Source organism: Triticum aestivum, chromosome 6A, assembly GCF_018294505.1.
Source record: "Triticum aestivum cultivar Chinese Spring chromosome 6A, IWGSC CS RefSeq v2.1, whole genome shotgun sequence".
NCBI lineage: Eukaryota > Viridiplantae > Streptophyta > Magnoliopsida > Poales > Poaceae > Triticum > Triticum aestivum.
Window position 1 is genome coordinate 2482554 of NC_057809.1, and position 16935 is coordinate 2499488.

General features: G+C 44.0%; 1 protein-coding gene across 2 annotated transcripts; it reads left to right on the forward strand.

Annotated features, from left to right (window-relative positions):
- Positions 1-10297: 10297 nt before the first annotated feature.
- Positions 10298-16546, forward strand: LOC123129892 (protein ENHANCED DISEASE RESISTANCE 2). Of its 2 annotated transcripts, none has more exons than XM_044549866.1 (22): positions 10298-10722; positions 11192-11266; positions 11736-11789; positions 11868-11933; positions 12327-12427; positions 12516-12571; positions 12680-12793; positions 12875-12915; positions 13015-13115; positions 13190-13285; positions 13460-13524; positions 13616-13687; positions 13794-13949; positions 14051-14277; positions 14411-14447; positions 14558-14703; positions 14786-14887; positions 15041-15085; positions 15204-15344; positions 15439-15534; positions 15733-15834; positions 15935-16546. In XM_044549866.1, exons 1-22 carry the CDS (start codon positions 10384-10386, stop codon positions 16145-16147), a joined length of 2445 nt encoding a protein of 814 aa, XP_044405801.1. In that variant the 5' UTR covers positions 10298-10383; the 3' UTR covers positions 16148-16546. The 2 variants fall into 2 exon arrangements, with proteins under 2 accessions (XP_044405801.1, XP_044405802.1); XM_044549867.1 differs by having other exon boundaries at positions 12330-12427.
- Positions 16547-16935: the final 389 nt, after the last annotated feature.

Sequence of the window (16935 nt, forward strand, 5' to 3'; positions counted from 1 at the left end):
CGGTTGCAGCTCTCCAGCCTCTCCATGGAAACATCCCAACTCCCTGGCTTGCCGTGGAAGCATCCTTCCTCGTCGGGTTTTGGTTGATTTTTGCCAAGTAGGTAAATGATAAAAACAGAATTTTTGATACTTGAGGTGACATTTGAGTATTTAGGTGACATTAGGGTTTTGGTTGATTTGTGTCTTAATGTGTTATTCTAGTACGAACTCTAGGGCTGTTTGTGACACTTATAGGAATAGCCCAACGGATTGATTGGAAAGAATAACTTTGAGGTGGTTTCGTACCCTACCATAATCTCTTCGTTTGTTCTCCGCTATTAGTGACTTTGGAGTGACTCTTTGTTGCATGTTGAGGGATAGTTATGTGATCCAATTATGTTAGTATTGTTGAGGGAACTTGCACTAGCGAAAGTATGAACCCTAGGCCTTGTTTCAACGCATTGCAATACCGTTTACGCTCACTTTTATCATTAGTTACCTTGCTGTTTTTATGATTTCAGATTACAAATACCTTTATCTACCATCCATATACCACTTGTATCACCATCTCTTCGCCGAACTAGTGCACCTATACAATTTTACCATTGTATTGGGTGTGTTGGGGACACAAGAGACTCTTTGTTATTTGGTTGTAGGGTTGCTTGAGAGAGGCCATCTTCATCCTACGCCTCCTACGGATTGATAAACCTTAGGTCATCCACTTGAGGAAAATTTGCTACTGTCCTACAAACCTCTGCACTTGGAGGCCCAACAACGTCTACAAGAAGAAGGTTGTGTAGTAGACATCATTCACCAGCACCATCTCATCTCAAACCCTAGTTCATCTCTTGTATCCAATATTTGTATCCAAACCTCAGATTGGTACCTGTGGGTTGCTAGTAGTGTTGATTACTCCTTGTAGTTGATGCTAGTTGGTTTACTTGGTGGAAGATCATATGTTCAGATCCATTATGCATATTAATACCCCTCTGGTTATGAACATGAATATGCTTTGTGAGTAGTTACGTTTGTTCCTGAGGACATGGGAGAAGTCTTGCTATTAGTAGTCATGTGAATTTGGTATTCGTTCGATATTTTGATGAGATGTATGTTGTCATCCCTCTAGTGGTGTCATGTGAACGCCGACTACATGACACTTCACCATTGTTTGGGCCTAGAGGGAGGCATTGGGAAGTAATAAGTAGATGATTGGTTGCTAGAGTGACAGAAGGTCAAACCCTAGTTTATGTGTTGCTTCGTAAGGGGCTGATTTGGATCCATATGTTTCATGCTATGGTTAGGTTTACCTTAATACTTCTGTTGTAGTTGCAGATGCTTGCAATAGGAGTTAATCATAAGTGGGATGCTTGTCCAAGTAAGGACAGCACCCAAGCACCGGTCCACCCACATGTCAAATTATCAAAGTACTGAACGTGAATCATATGATCGTTATGAAAACTAGCTTGACGATAATTCCCATGTGTCCTCGGGAGCGCTTTACTTCATATAAGAGTTTGTCCAGGCTTGTCCTTTGCTACAAAAAGGATTGGGCCATCTTGCTGCACCTTATTTAGTTTTATTACTTGCTACTCGTTACAAATTACCTTATCACAAAACTATCTATTACCGATAATTTCAGTGCTTGCAGAGAATACCTTACTGAAAACTGCTTATCATTTCTTTCTGCTCCTCGTTGGGTTCGACACTCTTACTTATCGAAAATGCTACGATAGATCCCCTATACTTGTGGGTCATCAGAAGGGTCAAAGGACTTGCATTGATTCATTAAGTGCATAAAGGTACTCGGTGCATTTGAGAGTCCAAATGGCATGACTAGCCATTCAAACAACCCTTCCTTTGTCTTGAAGGCGGTTTTCCATTCATCCCCGGGTCTTATACGGATTTGATGATATCCACTTCTCAAATCTAGATTTGTGACCACTCTTGCTCCACTAAGCTGATCCAACATATCATCCAGATGGGGAATAGGGAATCTATACCTTACGGTGATCTTGTTAATGGCTCTACTGTCCGTACACATGCGCCAAGATCCATCTTTCTTAGGAGCGAGCAGGGCTGGTACATCACATGGGCTAATACTTTCTTGAATGTGCCCCTTTTGCAGCAATTCCTCCACTTTCTCCTTCAATATATCATGCTCCTTTGGGCTCATTCAATAGTGTGGAAGATTAGGAAGACTTGCTCCCGAAATTAAGTCAATTCTATGTTGAATTCCTCTCATCGGTGGCAAGCCATGTGGCTCCCCAAGTATGTTATGAAATTCTGCCAATAAACCACGTACCTTTGCTGGAATTTCAACAGTCAGGTGCTCTTCTCCCTTTACAACAAGTGCAGCACACAAATCTGCCTCCTTCAAGTCTTCCATAAACTCATGAGAGGTATGGGAGATAGTTAACATAGTTTTCCCCTCCTCCTTAGAGGTATTACCTTCGGTTTTGTTTGTTAAGATAATGATCTTTCTCTTGTTCCAAATGAAAGAGTAAGAATTTTCCTTGCCCTTGTGTGTAGTATCCACATCATATTGCCAAGGCCTCCCAAGAAGAACATGGCTGGCATCCATGTCAACCATATCACACAACACATTTGAGCGATAATTCTTACCCAAAGAAAGTGGCAGGTTGCATTGTTTGGTGATCCTCATATTCACTCCTTTCTTGATCCATCCATTAGTGTAGGGATTTGGATGATCATGGGTTTCAAGCTTTAAATGGTCCACCAACTTCTGGGAGATAAGATTCTCGCAGCTGCAACTATCAATCACTAGTTTGCATACCTTGCCATTCACCATGCATTTGCTCTAAAATATTTTCTTCCGTTGTGTGTCATCGAGTTGTGGTGTGGAACATAGGACACGCTAGATCACGCATACCACCTCTTCACCTTCTTCTTGACAAACCTCTTGTCCGTCTACATCTTCAGATTCGTATTCTTCCTCATCGCTTTCACCATCATGGATAGTCATGTTAACAAATTTCCTTAGTGGGCAACCGCTGGATATGTGTCCCTCTTTACCACATTTATAGCACTTTGATCCTTCATTTTCCTTACCCTTGCTTCTAGTTTCCTTTGGGATGGGCTATTCTGTCTTTGGTGGAGTGGTCTTTTCTTCCACTCTATTAGGTTGGTTCCTAGATGAGACTTCGGTATGAGGATATGGAGCCTTAGTTGTCTTTCTCATCCTCACAAACCTCTCGGCCTTTAAGGCTAGAGCTTTTGCTTGATCAACAGACCAGATTTGTTGCATCATCAATCGATCTTGAATAGCATCATTGAGACCATTTATGTACCTTGCAACTTGTTGCTCTTCAGTTTCAGCAAGGTTGCACCTCACTTGTAGCCTTAGAAACTCCTCCGTGTAATCTGAAACAGTCCTATTTCCTTGAGCACAATTTTGAAATTGGATAAATAGGATTTGGTCATAATCAGCAGGCAAAAATCTTCCTTCCAAGAGACTTTTCATTTGCCGCCAAGTTCTCACATGAGGTTTTCCTCTCAGCCTGCTCTCTTCTTGAACGCGATGCCACCATGCATCGGCTCCTTCTTTCAGCTTGTATGCGACCAAAGGAACTCTATGATCTTCCGGAACCTCCATGACCTCAAAGAAAGTCTTCACTTCATATAACCAATCCAGGCACCCTTCAATGTCAACATTTTCATTAAAACTTGGGATCTCAGCTGTCACCTTGTATGCATCTCTTGCATATGTAGGGTTGGGTGCTCTCCGATATGCATAGAGATTTGGTTCTTCAAGGGCATCATCATATTCTTCACCTTCAGAAGCTTCAACATAAATTGGCCTTCTTGAAGCACGTTGAACAACATGTTGTTGTGGCGGTCTTGCTTCAAGATTACCTCTCCTTCTTCCTTGATGAACATCTTCCTCTTCTTTAGATGAATCTCCTTCATTGGTAGCAGGGGGACACCCTTTCTTATCATCTCAACCAGCTAGTCAAATCTCCTATTAAGATCTTCATGCAACTCTTTGATTTATTGTTCAGTAGCATCCATCCTCTTCTCCAATTGCTCCATCGCTTGCTGCAATTTGCTCTCGAAGAGGACAACAAGAATGATTATGGGTCAACGAGGCTCTGATACCACATGCAGCAGCATAAAGGTTGTGGAGGAGAAACTTCACCTTGCTGCTACAATGTGTACATCACAAGTGTTGAAGGAACAACTTCAACATGATGCGCTAGATATCGCTCTAGAGGTGAATGTAGGCAGATAGGGCAGCAAGAGTTCAATCCAGAACTCCTAGGGCACAAGACCTACTCAAAGATCTTAGATAAGAACAACAAGTTCTATTATAGGTAGGGGTACATAGTCTGGGTACAAAGTAGAGGTGAGGACCTCTATTTATAGGACTTTGGGAAGCCTTCGCATACTTCTACTTATAGCCGGAATACTCTAGAAAACATTATGTAAGTTTCACCATTCTACTCATAGCTACTCATTACTAGAAGACTCTAGAAAACAGTAGGTAGGATAGAAAAGAAAAGGAAAAAATACTACACTAGAGTGGAAGCATCTAGAAGTAGCCAAACAGATCTGGCGTGTGTTTTCTTTTTTCTCATCTAGTGTTCCTCATCAAAGGGTCCTGCCACCGGAGATTGCCAATTTTGAGCGCACGACGCAGCCGGTGGCAGCACTGGAGTTTGCCGGTTCCAGCTCTTCCTGGCCACGGTTGCAGCTTTCTCGTGCTTGGTTGCAGCACAGCACACCGACGCCCGTGTCTCGCTCCCGTCGTGGCTATGTAGTACGGCCGTTGGGCGGTTGTAGCATATATAATGGCCGGTTGTAGCACGGCCTGCTGGAGCGCCCGGAGCCCGTGACAGGGGAGCGCGACGGCCGCGGGCATGGTGTCGTCATAGCTCGTTGCTACCGTTAGTGTGCGATGGTGAGTCGCTATGCGGTGGTGCCGGGAGACAATGATGCTGGAGTGGCTTCACGGAGAAAGAAAATGGGGGATTCGGGTGGGGATAAGGGAAGGAAGAAGAAGCAGATGTGGGGCGGTGTGTGAGTCCACACCAGCCACTCGTTTGGATAATGTGTGGTTAGTTGGCTTACGGGCGCTGCGATCGCCCCTCTATCCAACAACGCGGGCTGGACCGGCCGAAGTTTCGTCCGGTTTGCCGCACGGAAACGTTTCCCAAACCGGAAACGCTGCAACGCTTAAATGGGTCGGCCCAAATTTGAACGGTAGGTATGTGCGAAAGGTCGACACATCCAATAGGGAACTCCCTATTTACGGCTCTCTGCAGTAAATTGCTGAGCAATCGCATGAAAGCAGTTATTGGGTCGGCCCACTTTAGCAATTGGGGACGGAAGTAATTTTCTGTAGGTTTTTTTTGGCCCATTTTCCCATGAAAAAATTGGTACACTAGAAATCTTGAAAAGTTATTGAAATCGAGAAAAATGCTCATAAAAAATCAACACGCGATTTTTTATAAGGATTTTATTGAATTTATTTTATTTTCCCACAATTTAAAATATATTTGTTTTGTCAAAAGTATGTTCTCGAATTTAGAAAATTGGGTAAGCATGAACGAGTTAGAGTCAATTGCTCTAATCGGAAGCATAAACAAAGACATGGATACTATTTCGAAAAATCTTTACTTTCTGAAAAGTTAAAAAAAAGTACCCATGGTAATTTTCCAATTCCAAATAAAATAATTTAGAATAATTAAGTAAATAGTGTATTTTACTCTAAAATGGATATGTTTATATCTTTTTTATTTTTAAATTTCTAACTCATATTTATGAGATAATAAATTATGGCAAAAGCTATACCAAAAATTGGTTCACGTAAGAAAGTGCCTATTGGTTTGCATAGGAATGATTTTAGAAAAATAACTAGAATTTAAAAAATGCTTAGATTTAACATCGTTTGAATTTTATTTACATTTTATAAATTTTGGATAATTTTTTTTAAAAAATGAGAATTTTTAGAAGAAAACAACATCCGAGGAAGGAAAAAAAATAAATTTGAAATATTTTAAAATTATTAATAACCGATAGAGAAACAACCAAAAGATAAAAAAAGACATAACTTTCTTAAAGCTTCCTAAAACTTAAAAACAAATAGACTATGTTTGGAAAACCAATGTGCTCCGGTGCAATTGAGCAGCACAAACTCAATCTTCTTGCACAAAGCCTACAAAAGCCCACCTAACACAAGCTATTGTATTCCTGGGTCCAAATCATCCTTTACGGGAACCATCCCTACAAAACCTGATATTAATTTTTTTTCACATGTGGACATCTTTTTTCATGAAAGGCACATGCTTAATTAAAAAAATCATTGCAACAAATCACATGAAAATGGCCCTCTAAGATAATGATAACCACAAAACTAGTACCTAAATATGCACAAATGACCTTGGATAAGACTACAAAAGTGCATTCGGATCCACGCGCTCATGCCGATCACGCTGGAGGTATGGAACCGCCATTAGCCTTGCCACCACGATGTTGATGATCCTCCACATGGATGCCAAGGAAAACTCCACATGCAATTAGTGGATTTGGGACTCCCTATCACGGAGGTTGAAGAAGAGCGGATCGCCGCCCCGACGACGAGTAGTGAGCGGTCAACCCTCACCCACCTTCCCGCACACCAGAGATATCTAGTCTTTGGTGCCTTGACTACAGTGGCCCAGACCGCATTGCGAATCTGACAAGACGAGGAAGGTTAAATCTAGCTGTGATGCCCCCTGCCGGGCTCACCAAAACCTCAGGCTCCAGCCTCAACTCGTCCACATCTCGTCCTCCACCAACATAGTGGCTTGGGAAGGATGCATAGGTCATACGAAAAATAACCTCATTCGCTAATTCTACATATTTTTGATTTTTTTTTCCTTTTCAAACTAACTCAGCTGCACCTTTTTTAGCTATAGTCTTTACTTTTCCCTGTACGAACTACTCCTTATTTTTCAAAAATTAACTTCAAATATGAACTACAAATTTAAAGTAATAATAAAGAGTTGCCCAGGTTAATAAAACTGAGAAAACTAACTCGGGAAGAAATTTAGGGAGCTACTCCTATTTGCCGGTCTCTCTACGACAATTTGTCGAGTAATACCATAGGAGCACCTACTAACTTTAGTGGTTGGTAGAATGACCGGTTTCCTTCAGGTTTTATAACAAGGAAAACCAACTATAGTAGAAAGGATGAAGAAAAAAAGATCACCAAATTTTTAAAAATCCATTGGAGTTTATAAAAAATGCTCCAAAATAATATAATATGTTCAGACAATATTTTGAAAACACTCGTGTATTTTAAAAAATATTCTCAAATGCTTTTGAAAATATTTTGTAAAAAATCATAGATTTTTGTTGAAGTTTTTAACCATTCTTAAAAAACTGAACATTGAGGAGAATTTTTATAAAATAGTTTTGTTAAAAGAAAATAAAAAAATCGATAGAGAAAAAATAAATAAAAAAAGAACAGAAAAGCTCTTTCCATAGCTTCTTGAAACAAGAAAAAACCAAACCATGTTCGAAAAAACCAATGTAACGCTAATGGGCCAACCCAAATCGCTATCCCTAGGTGATTGAGCGAAACTTTTCGTGCATAATGCGTGAAATAGGATTCATCCTATTGATGAAAAAGGGTTTCCCCCCGCTTTATAGATAAAGCACCAGCACCAACACAAGCGAGTAAGATACAAACGCACTCCACCACCACACTCAACGCACGCACCCAAGGCGAGATACAAAGGTGCCGAGCACCGAACACATCACCCCAACGACGACTAAGCACCCTAATGATAAGCCGAAAATCACCATGAAGATGAACAATCAATCGAGGAGCGATGAGCCGGACACGACCAAAGCGGGGACTCCAAGACGACGCCCTCAAGAAGGATACGACCTTAGAAAGTCGTCATCGTCTGATCCAGAAGATCAAGTTTTCACCCGGAGTGACGCGTAGGAGGTGAGAGCACCACGACGAAGCCTTCAGGGAGGGGAACAACGTCCGCGGACGCCGCCTCCGTCGGCCAGTACCGGGACTGGTCAAGTGGTGAACCCCGGTGCTCCAACCTCTCCGTAGCAACCCCGCTCCGCCAACCACCCGCAGCCATGTCGCCCAAGCGACCGTGGCTGCCCGCCCGCACCCGAGCCGCGCGGTCAGCCCACGACCAACGTGCCTCTCACCGCCAGAGTCGCCGCTCTGCCTCCAGACCGCCCTGATGAGCACCAAAGTCCGAGACTTTGAGCAAATCCACACCCAAACTGCCTCCGAGACCGCCGGCCAACCACCTCCGCCTCGAGCAACGCCGGAACCAAGAACACATGAGGATGGGAAAGGGGGGAGGGGGAGGAATGGCCCACGACCACGACCGGCAACCACTTGGGCCGGCGACGGGCAGCTCCGCAACGGAGCTCCCTTCCTTCCAACCAGCTCCCCGCCCCGAAACCACCGGTTTCGCCCCACCCTGCCATAGGTCCGGCCCCGCGCGAGACCACGGCAGCGGCCCATGGCCGGAGCAGAGGAAGCAGAGCGCTCGCCGCCACGTCCATGGATGACCACCGAAGGGATCTCCCGTGCCGTACGACGCCGACCAGCCGCAAGGGCCCGACCGGGCAGCGGCGCACACATCCACCAGCTGCCCCCCCCCCCCCGCCCACGAGCCATGGCAGGAGAGGCCGACCGCGACCCAGGTCGCCCGCGACCCGCGGCTCCGGAGGCGGATCTGGGCGCGCCGCCGGATGCAGTCGCCGCCACCATCGACCTCCAGCCCGCACCACCTCCGCGCTGCCCATCGCATCGTCGCCACGCCCCGTCGCCGGCCCACGCCGGAGCACCGTCGAGCTGCTGCGCCCAGCGCCAAGCGCCGCATCCGGGCTGAGGCATCCGGCCGGCTCCGTACCCCTCAAGCGCGGAGACGAGAGAGCCCCGCCGCCGCCTACGACGGGCGGGCTTAGCCCGCTCGCGCCCTCCGGCGGCGGCGAGGGAGGAGGGAGTGGGGGAGGGAGCGACCGGCGGCGGCGCTAGGGTTAGGCCCCCCTGGACGCCCACGGGAGCGTCGCGGGAGGAAAGGGGAAAAGTTCCAGCCTAAAACAATATATTTAAGTCTCACCCTATTTTGAGGCCCAAACTCAATTTTCCCACAAACCCTACAAAATCCTGGCCCGACCCAGACTATTCGCTTTTAGGAGCAATGTCTGCATTTATCAGAACCACCCTGCAAAAACCTGAAATTACCAATTTTTCTTTTTCACATGTGGAAATCCTTTTTATGAAGGAAAAGTGTGTGTCCTAGAGGACCCACACTTGTAATTATGAAGAATCTTGCACCAAATCAATTTAAATGGTCCTCTAAGTCTGTATGATAATGAGAATCACAAAATAGTCCTTAAATATTCAAAATTAACAGACATATTATTAGGAAGAAACTTGATGATTGAGTACTTTCAAGCAAGCTTTGTTAAACCTGGAGGCCAATTACTTACTGATGTGTTAACAAAGTGTGCGACTGTTGTATTCTTCTTGAAGGTGTGTGACAAGATGGCGCTCTTAGACAGCTTTGCCCCATCTCGTGGGGCTGTGTTGTGGGAAGTTAGTTGCCAAGAGAAAAGTGAGGACGGTTAAGATGTAAATGTAAACCATATACATTTACATCTACATCTTAACCATATATATGTAAATGTAAACCATATAACTTTCAAAAAAAATGTAAACCATATATATTGGGATGTGAAGGAATGGATCGATCTGAGTTGGTTCTTCCAGAAATCTATCGCCTTATTCCCCTTTAGCTTGAGCGCGGAGAAGTGAGATCCACCAAATTGAACAACGGTGCCAACTCCTCCAGACAAGTAGGACCTATAGCACATCGAATACACCCAAAAAATTCTGGCACGCGTCCGAGCAAATTTCCAGTTACTCCCGCATCGACGTCAAACTCGAATTTCACATCTGGCAACAGTATTTGGCATAGCAGACACTCGAGACGATGAGAGAGAAAAGAAGGGGAATGCATGAGAGGAAGGAGGGGAGTATAAAAAAAGAAGCAACCAAGGTCCACTTGTCCCTCCTCTCCTCTCTTCTTGTCGCCCTCCACCGCCACAACCACAACCACAACCCAGCCGCGGCTCTCCCGCCCAGCCACCCCCTCCGTCTCCATCACCATCTCCATCTCCATTGCTCCCTCGCCGAGCTCGCCCGCCCGCATGCGCTCCCACCTCTCCATCCACCCGTTCCACCCACACGAGCGCGCGGCGGCGGATGGAACCCAGCCCCAGCAGGCCGCAGCCGCTGCAGCAATGAGCCGGCCGACGCCCGCCGCCGACGCCGAGGAGGCGCCGCCGGCGCCCGCCACGCCCGCCCCCACCTCCGACCCGTCATGGAGCCGCGCCGCGCGGTACGTGCGCACCACCATGCTCAGCTCCTCCGCCTCCAGGCGGGAGCCGGCGGCCCCGTCCTCCGCCACGGCCAAGGCCGCCGACCTCACCAAAGCCAACACCTTCGCGACGCCGCGCGACCCGTCCCCCGGCGCCGCGAGCGCGGCGGCGGCGGCGGCGAACGCCAAGGAGATGCAGGCAAAGACGTCCGCCCTGGCCGCCGCCCGGGAGGCCGCCGCCGCGGCCATCCACCACGAGGGCTGGATGGTGCGCTACGGCCGGCGCAAGATCGGTCGGTCTTTCTTCCACACCAGATACTTCGTGCTGGAGAGCAAACTGCTCGCCTACTACAAGAAGAAGCCCAAGGACAGCATGGTGCGCACCCATCCAATTGCCTGCAAATTTCAGATAACCTTTCTTCCTTCTGGTGTTGATTGCCATGTTGGTGATCAAATGCCGCAGAAGAATACTGAAGATCTATGAGCAATTTTGGGTGCAAATTAGAACTCTTCGCCTTTCAAAAAATTGCCTTTCTTATGGATGCCAACCTGATAACTTTGCCTCACAAATGCCATTGAAAAACTACTAGTACTCCCTCCGATCCATATAAATCGACGCGCACTTATGACAATTTTAGTACAAAAGTTGTACCAAGTGTGCATCCATTAATATGGATCGGAGGGAATAGTATATTTGTTATCTGCACCCTTGTTAGTTTTGTTGCCCTGATGACATTCTATCGACATTCTAAGATTCCACCATCATCTCTGCTTCCTAAATTCAGATAGCACACAACACCTCTTGTGTGAATAACTGTTATTAAGAAATTTGTGCATATGTGCAGGTGCCGCTAAAGTCGCTGCTAATCGACGGAAATTGCAGGGTGGAGGATAGAGGACTGAAAACACACCATGGGCAGGTGAGTTTAATTATTTTTCCCTTTCCTCAGAACGGGAGTTTGCTCACTGTTACTTCTCTATCTACTCGATTTCCGAATATTGGGCGTTGAATAATCTCGACGATGGCGTCAAACAGTATATGTTACTGATGCTGCTGCTGCAAGAAACTTAATAAATGTTGTATTTTCTCTTTTTATACACAAAAATAGTTTGCTCTATTTATATGTAGCTTGATCCAGAATTGTCCTCATTTCAGTAATGCATAAGCTTTGGATTATTAGATACCCCATGATTCTGCAGTGTGAAATAGCTAAATCTTCCATGCACACCATTATGTTGATTTTATTCAGAAAAAATAAACACCTCCATTCATTTCTTCTCTTGTGCATGCAAGATGCAGCAATCACCAAGTAACTTAACACACTGACATTTTTCATTGCCTGTATAATTGGGGAAGTGATATTTTCTCTTGCTGATTTTTCTTTTCAGATGATTTATGTCCTTTGCGTTTATAACAAGAAAGAAAAGGAGCACCAAATCACGGTTTGTTCTAAGCTGAGAAACCCTTCAACACTGTTACTTTATCTTTGTTTTGTGCTGTAACTAAAACTTAATTCTCAGATGGGTGCGTATGACATTGAAGACGCACTGGCTTGGAAAAAGAAGATAGAGCAGATAATCGATCAGGTTCAGTAAGGCTTCATTTGAGTTGAATTTTACATAAGTAACACAATTAAATAACATATCTAAGAGATGTTCAAAATTTATGAGGCATTTGTTTCCCATTTAATTTCATGTTTGACAATTAAACAGTAGGGGGTATTGATGTACAATAAATCCTACTGTTAGGATATGGTAACCGCTAGCTCATTCCAGGAGAGTCATGTTGGATACCTTTGAGCCTCACCCAACTGTATTGAGAAAACAAAACTATGTCAAATAAATAGAACATGCATAAATAAGGCATTGAGTAGCACTCTAGGTGATGTATTTGGATTTCTAAGTCATTTTATTTAACAGTAATGACATATATACGCTACGTTTGTTTTTATCGATCATCACATCTCCACATTCTTGCAGCAGCAGGACTCTATGGCAGACAAAAACCGTAAGGCCTTTGCTTCGATGGACTTCGATACGGAACTTGGAGGGCAGTTTGCATTCTCAGATCATGATAGCGCGTATGCGATGTTCCATGTCTTATATTCTCTTATACATAAACCATTCGCTGAATTAGACAGAAATTTAATAATTACAAAACAAATGTAGAGCTGAAGAAGAAGAGGAGCGGCCCATTTTGACTCGTAGGACGACTATAGGGAACGGTACGAAGTTACATTGACTACCTGAGTGAAGCAGAGTACTGGTCTGCAAGTTGCATTTTTCACCTTTTCATGCTACGGAAATTCAACGCGTCTTTCCGGTGGTGCCAGGTCCCCCCGAATCGATACGCGACTGGACCAATGAGCCTGATATTGGGTCAAATCAGAATGAGCCGAGTCAATTTTCTTCCAAGAAGAATTGGCGGCTACTTCGATGCCAAAATGGCAAGTCTAGGTTCCTCCTCCTTATGCCATGAACCCTTTGTTCGAGGACGATTAATTTTAACTTGGTGTTGTCATTGGCAGGACTTCGCATCTTCGAAGAACTTCTTGAAGTCGATTACCTTGTATGTCCTGGCAGCAATCTTAGCTGCTGGAGGGTTACTACTGAACAGTGCCTGAAATTCTGAATCTGACACCGACTTGTACTTCTATGCGCTGTGTAGGCAAGAAGCTGTAGCCGTGCTATGAGGGCTGTCGGGGTAGTGGAAGCAACATGTGAAGCTATTTTTGGTCTAGTGATGAGCATGGACGTGACAAGATATGAGTAAGAGTTTGGCATTTTAAGTCTCTGCTGTTCGAACTACTGACGCAGATGCCGATGTTTGTTCTCCACTATAGGTGGGACTGTAGCTTTCGCTACGGAAGTTTAGTTGAAGAGGTTGATGGCCACACTGCAATAATCTATCACAAGTTACAGCTGCATTGGTGTCCAATGTAACCACACCCTCACATGTTAACATGTTTTTACCATCTGTAAAATGCATTTTTGCATGTCACAAACATGTAGTATTTTCTATCTCTTATCTGGATGTGTCATTAATACTGGTAGCATTTTGAATTGTCTGTCAGATTCTAGCTTATATTCTTTCCATCCTAAATAACATGCAGGCTAGTTTGGCCCAGGGATCTTTGTTATGTCCGCTACTGGCGGCGGAATGATGATGGAAGCTATGGTACATTCTTGAATTTTCCATGTAGCTGTCACATTTCCTGCCTGTGGTGTCTTCTCATTTACAGTGTATGTTTGTTGTTACATATATACAGTTGTTCTGTTTCGATCTGTCGACCATCCTAACTGTGGCCGGCAAAGAGGGTATGTGAGGGCTTTCATCGAGAGTAAGTCTCCTTCATTTCATTTACCTGAGAGGATGAGACACACTTCAAATAAACAAAATTAACTTGGGTTCATTTTTTTCCTTTTCTGAACTTCATACTAGTTCAGGCGGTGGGTTCAAGATTACTCCTCTCAAGTGTCGCAACGGACGGCCCCGTACCCAGGTCCAACACCTTATGCAGATCGATCTCAAAGGATGGCTCCTCAACTACTCCGCCTCCTTTCAGTACCATACATTGCTGCAAATACAGAACTGTGTTGCCGGTACTGCACGCGTGGTTTTTCCCCTTGTTAATTATTGGAGAGCATATATGGTTCATCAATTCGTTCTGGTGCTTACGGCTTTAATTTACACTTGCTGCCAGGCCTGCGCGAGTACTTCTCACAGACAGATGAATGCCATATAGCTCCAAGGATCCCTGTCATGGAGAAAATGTTCGATCCGTCGGCGGATCAGAAAAACCCGCAGCCTCGTGCAATCGACAAGATTAAACCATTAGACAAAGACCAAAAAGATGGTAGAAACATGTCGATCATAGAGGAAGAATCCGACGAGGACGATGACTACCAAGTTCCTGAAGCTAACATAGAGGTTACATATCCTAGACCACGTACACTTGATTGTTTTTTTTTCTTTTTCTTCCAATTGAGTATGATGTTAAACCACACTATGAACAACCATTGTAAGTGTTTTCACACTTCATAATAAACATTTTAATGTACAGGATGACTCCAACAAATCTGACAACGACGCTAAGCCAGGTTTGATTACCTCTTCCTATCTGCGTGCTTGCGTTATCATGTCTGCTGTCAAGTTCCCAGGGCAGATGCTATCTTTTTTTGCTCTAACAGCGATAGCTTTGCCGTGGCAGAAGAACCTCTGGAAAAGATTGATTTATCATGCTTTTCGGGCGTCCTTCATCGTGACCCAGATGAGAAAACCCGCAACTGTTGGACAGTACCCGACAGCACCCTCTTTAAAGTTCGCAGCAAGAACTTCCCCACTGATAAATCAAAGGTCTAAATCTTCCATTTTATTCTTAGTTAATTATGAAGAATATTAGATGAAGAACTTCAACACACTCACATTCAAGTTACAGATACCTGCAGCAAGTTATCTCATGGAGCTCGCAGCGATCGACTGGTTTAAGGACACCAAGCGCATGGACAATGTTGGCAGGCAGAAAGGTTGTGTTGCTCAGGTAAACATGATAATTTACCAGAAATTTTCTGAGAATACGCCCTAAGTTAAATTTTTCAACAGAACCATTTTGAATTCATGCTTGTTTCTCTTGAAGTATAACAGAACCACTTTTGAATTCATACTTTCATTTCCACTGCTACCGGTTTTGTAGCTTGCTGCTGAGAAAGGGATGCACACATTTGTTGCCAACATACAAGTGAGTGACATTCTTAATACATTTCTTTGTAACATATTATTCATGTGTTTGTAGACTTCTCTCAAACTTCTTTTCCAAAGGAGGCATTTTTGGTGAAATCGTCAATATCCTATTGCAGATTCCTGGGTCGACCCATTACAGCATAGTGATGTATTTCGTCACAAATACCATGAAAAAGGGATCGTTGCTGCAACGTTTCTTTGATGGCGATGATGAATTCCGCAATAGCAGACTGAAGCTTATACCGGCCGTTCCGAAGGTCTGTTTTTCACACAAAAATCTTGTAGTCTGCAACTAGTTTGCAGTATTCTTCATCTTCACTCTGACTCAACAAACAAACAAAAAATCTTCAGGGCTCTTGGATAGTGCGGCAAAGTGTCGGAAGCACCCCTTGTTTGCTGGGAAAGGCCGTCGACTGCAGCTACATACGCGCTCCGGGGTACTTGGAAGTAAGTCATTGTTTACTACGTGAAATCCTCCAAATGATGGGCTGCCGATAGCTTTTTCCATATCATGTCTACGGCATTAGAATGACAAGTAGAGTTTTTGGTTCAGAACATTTAACTACCGACAGAAGTTCATCATTATTATTTTTTTTCTCATTTTTGGCGAGAAAATGCATCTTGACGGATATGTTGTTTCTGCAGGTGGATGTTGACATCGGTTCTTCTGCAGTAGCCAATGGGGTTCTGGGGCTGGTGTTTGGTGTTGTCACAACATTGGTAGTTGACATGGCCTTCCTAATACAGGTAGGAACCCAAAATGCCAATGTTGAAGCATGAGTATATTTAAGAAAATAAAATCTAGTCTTATCTTATCAATATACACATTGTACTTTGCCGGATACAGGCAAACACGTACGAGGAGCTCCCGGAGCAGGTGATCGGCGCGGCTCGGCTGGCTCACGTCGAACCGGCGGCAGCAATAGTTCCTGACCTTGATAATACCAACAGCGACAGTAAAGATAGCAACAACGACGACAACAGCAACAACAACAACAGCAGCAGCAACAACAACAACGCGACTTCCTCGGAGGACGATTCGTCCAAGAAAACCAACTGATTCCGTCAGCGTGCGTGCAGATTAATTTGTTGATTCTTTTTCGTTTCTTCTTTCCCCTTCCATTAGTCACTCGAGCACTGCACTAACTTGCAGCCTGGTCTTGAGTTCAGAACCTGAGACAGTGTTAATTTTGTTCATTCTTTTATTCGTTACAATTCATTTTTTCTTTTCAACTTCATTTTTGGTGTCTGGAAGCACTTGGATGTAAATTACGCGCGCAGAATCCAGAGATATACGCGCTCCGCTTCCTCACACTCTTACAAGGTATATATTTGTTAATATACGATCCAATAGGTGACATTCAGGTTAAATTGTTACATACTATAGACTGCAGAGTATATCATATATATGTATACATTGCTCTGTTTCAAACCAAAGGAACCATTTTACAGAGCTTAATTAACAATGTAATGTCCATGTCCATATGCTATGGCTTATAAACTGGACCGGCGTAGCCATCATAATCCTCTAGACTAGACTGTTGAGCCCTAAGAATAACTATCAGTATATCACAAGCATGAATTTGACGAGTACGAAAACAGTAAATGTAAATACATAGGATTTTACTAATTTGATGCAAGCGCTTTAACTAGGATTTTACTATTTTGTCAATTTCGTGAAAACCTTTTCAATTTGTGAACAATTATTGAATTATTTTAAATAAAGGATTTTTTTTCAGATTGGTGGACCTTTTCACATCCGTGAAGATTTTTCAAATTCTTGAACATTTTTAAAATTTCATAAACATTTTTCATATCATGAATCTTTTTTAAATTTGCAAAACTTTC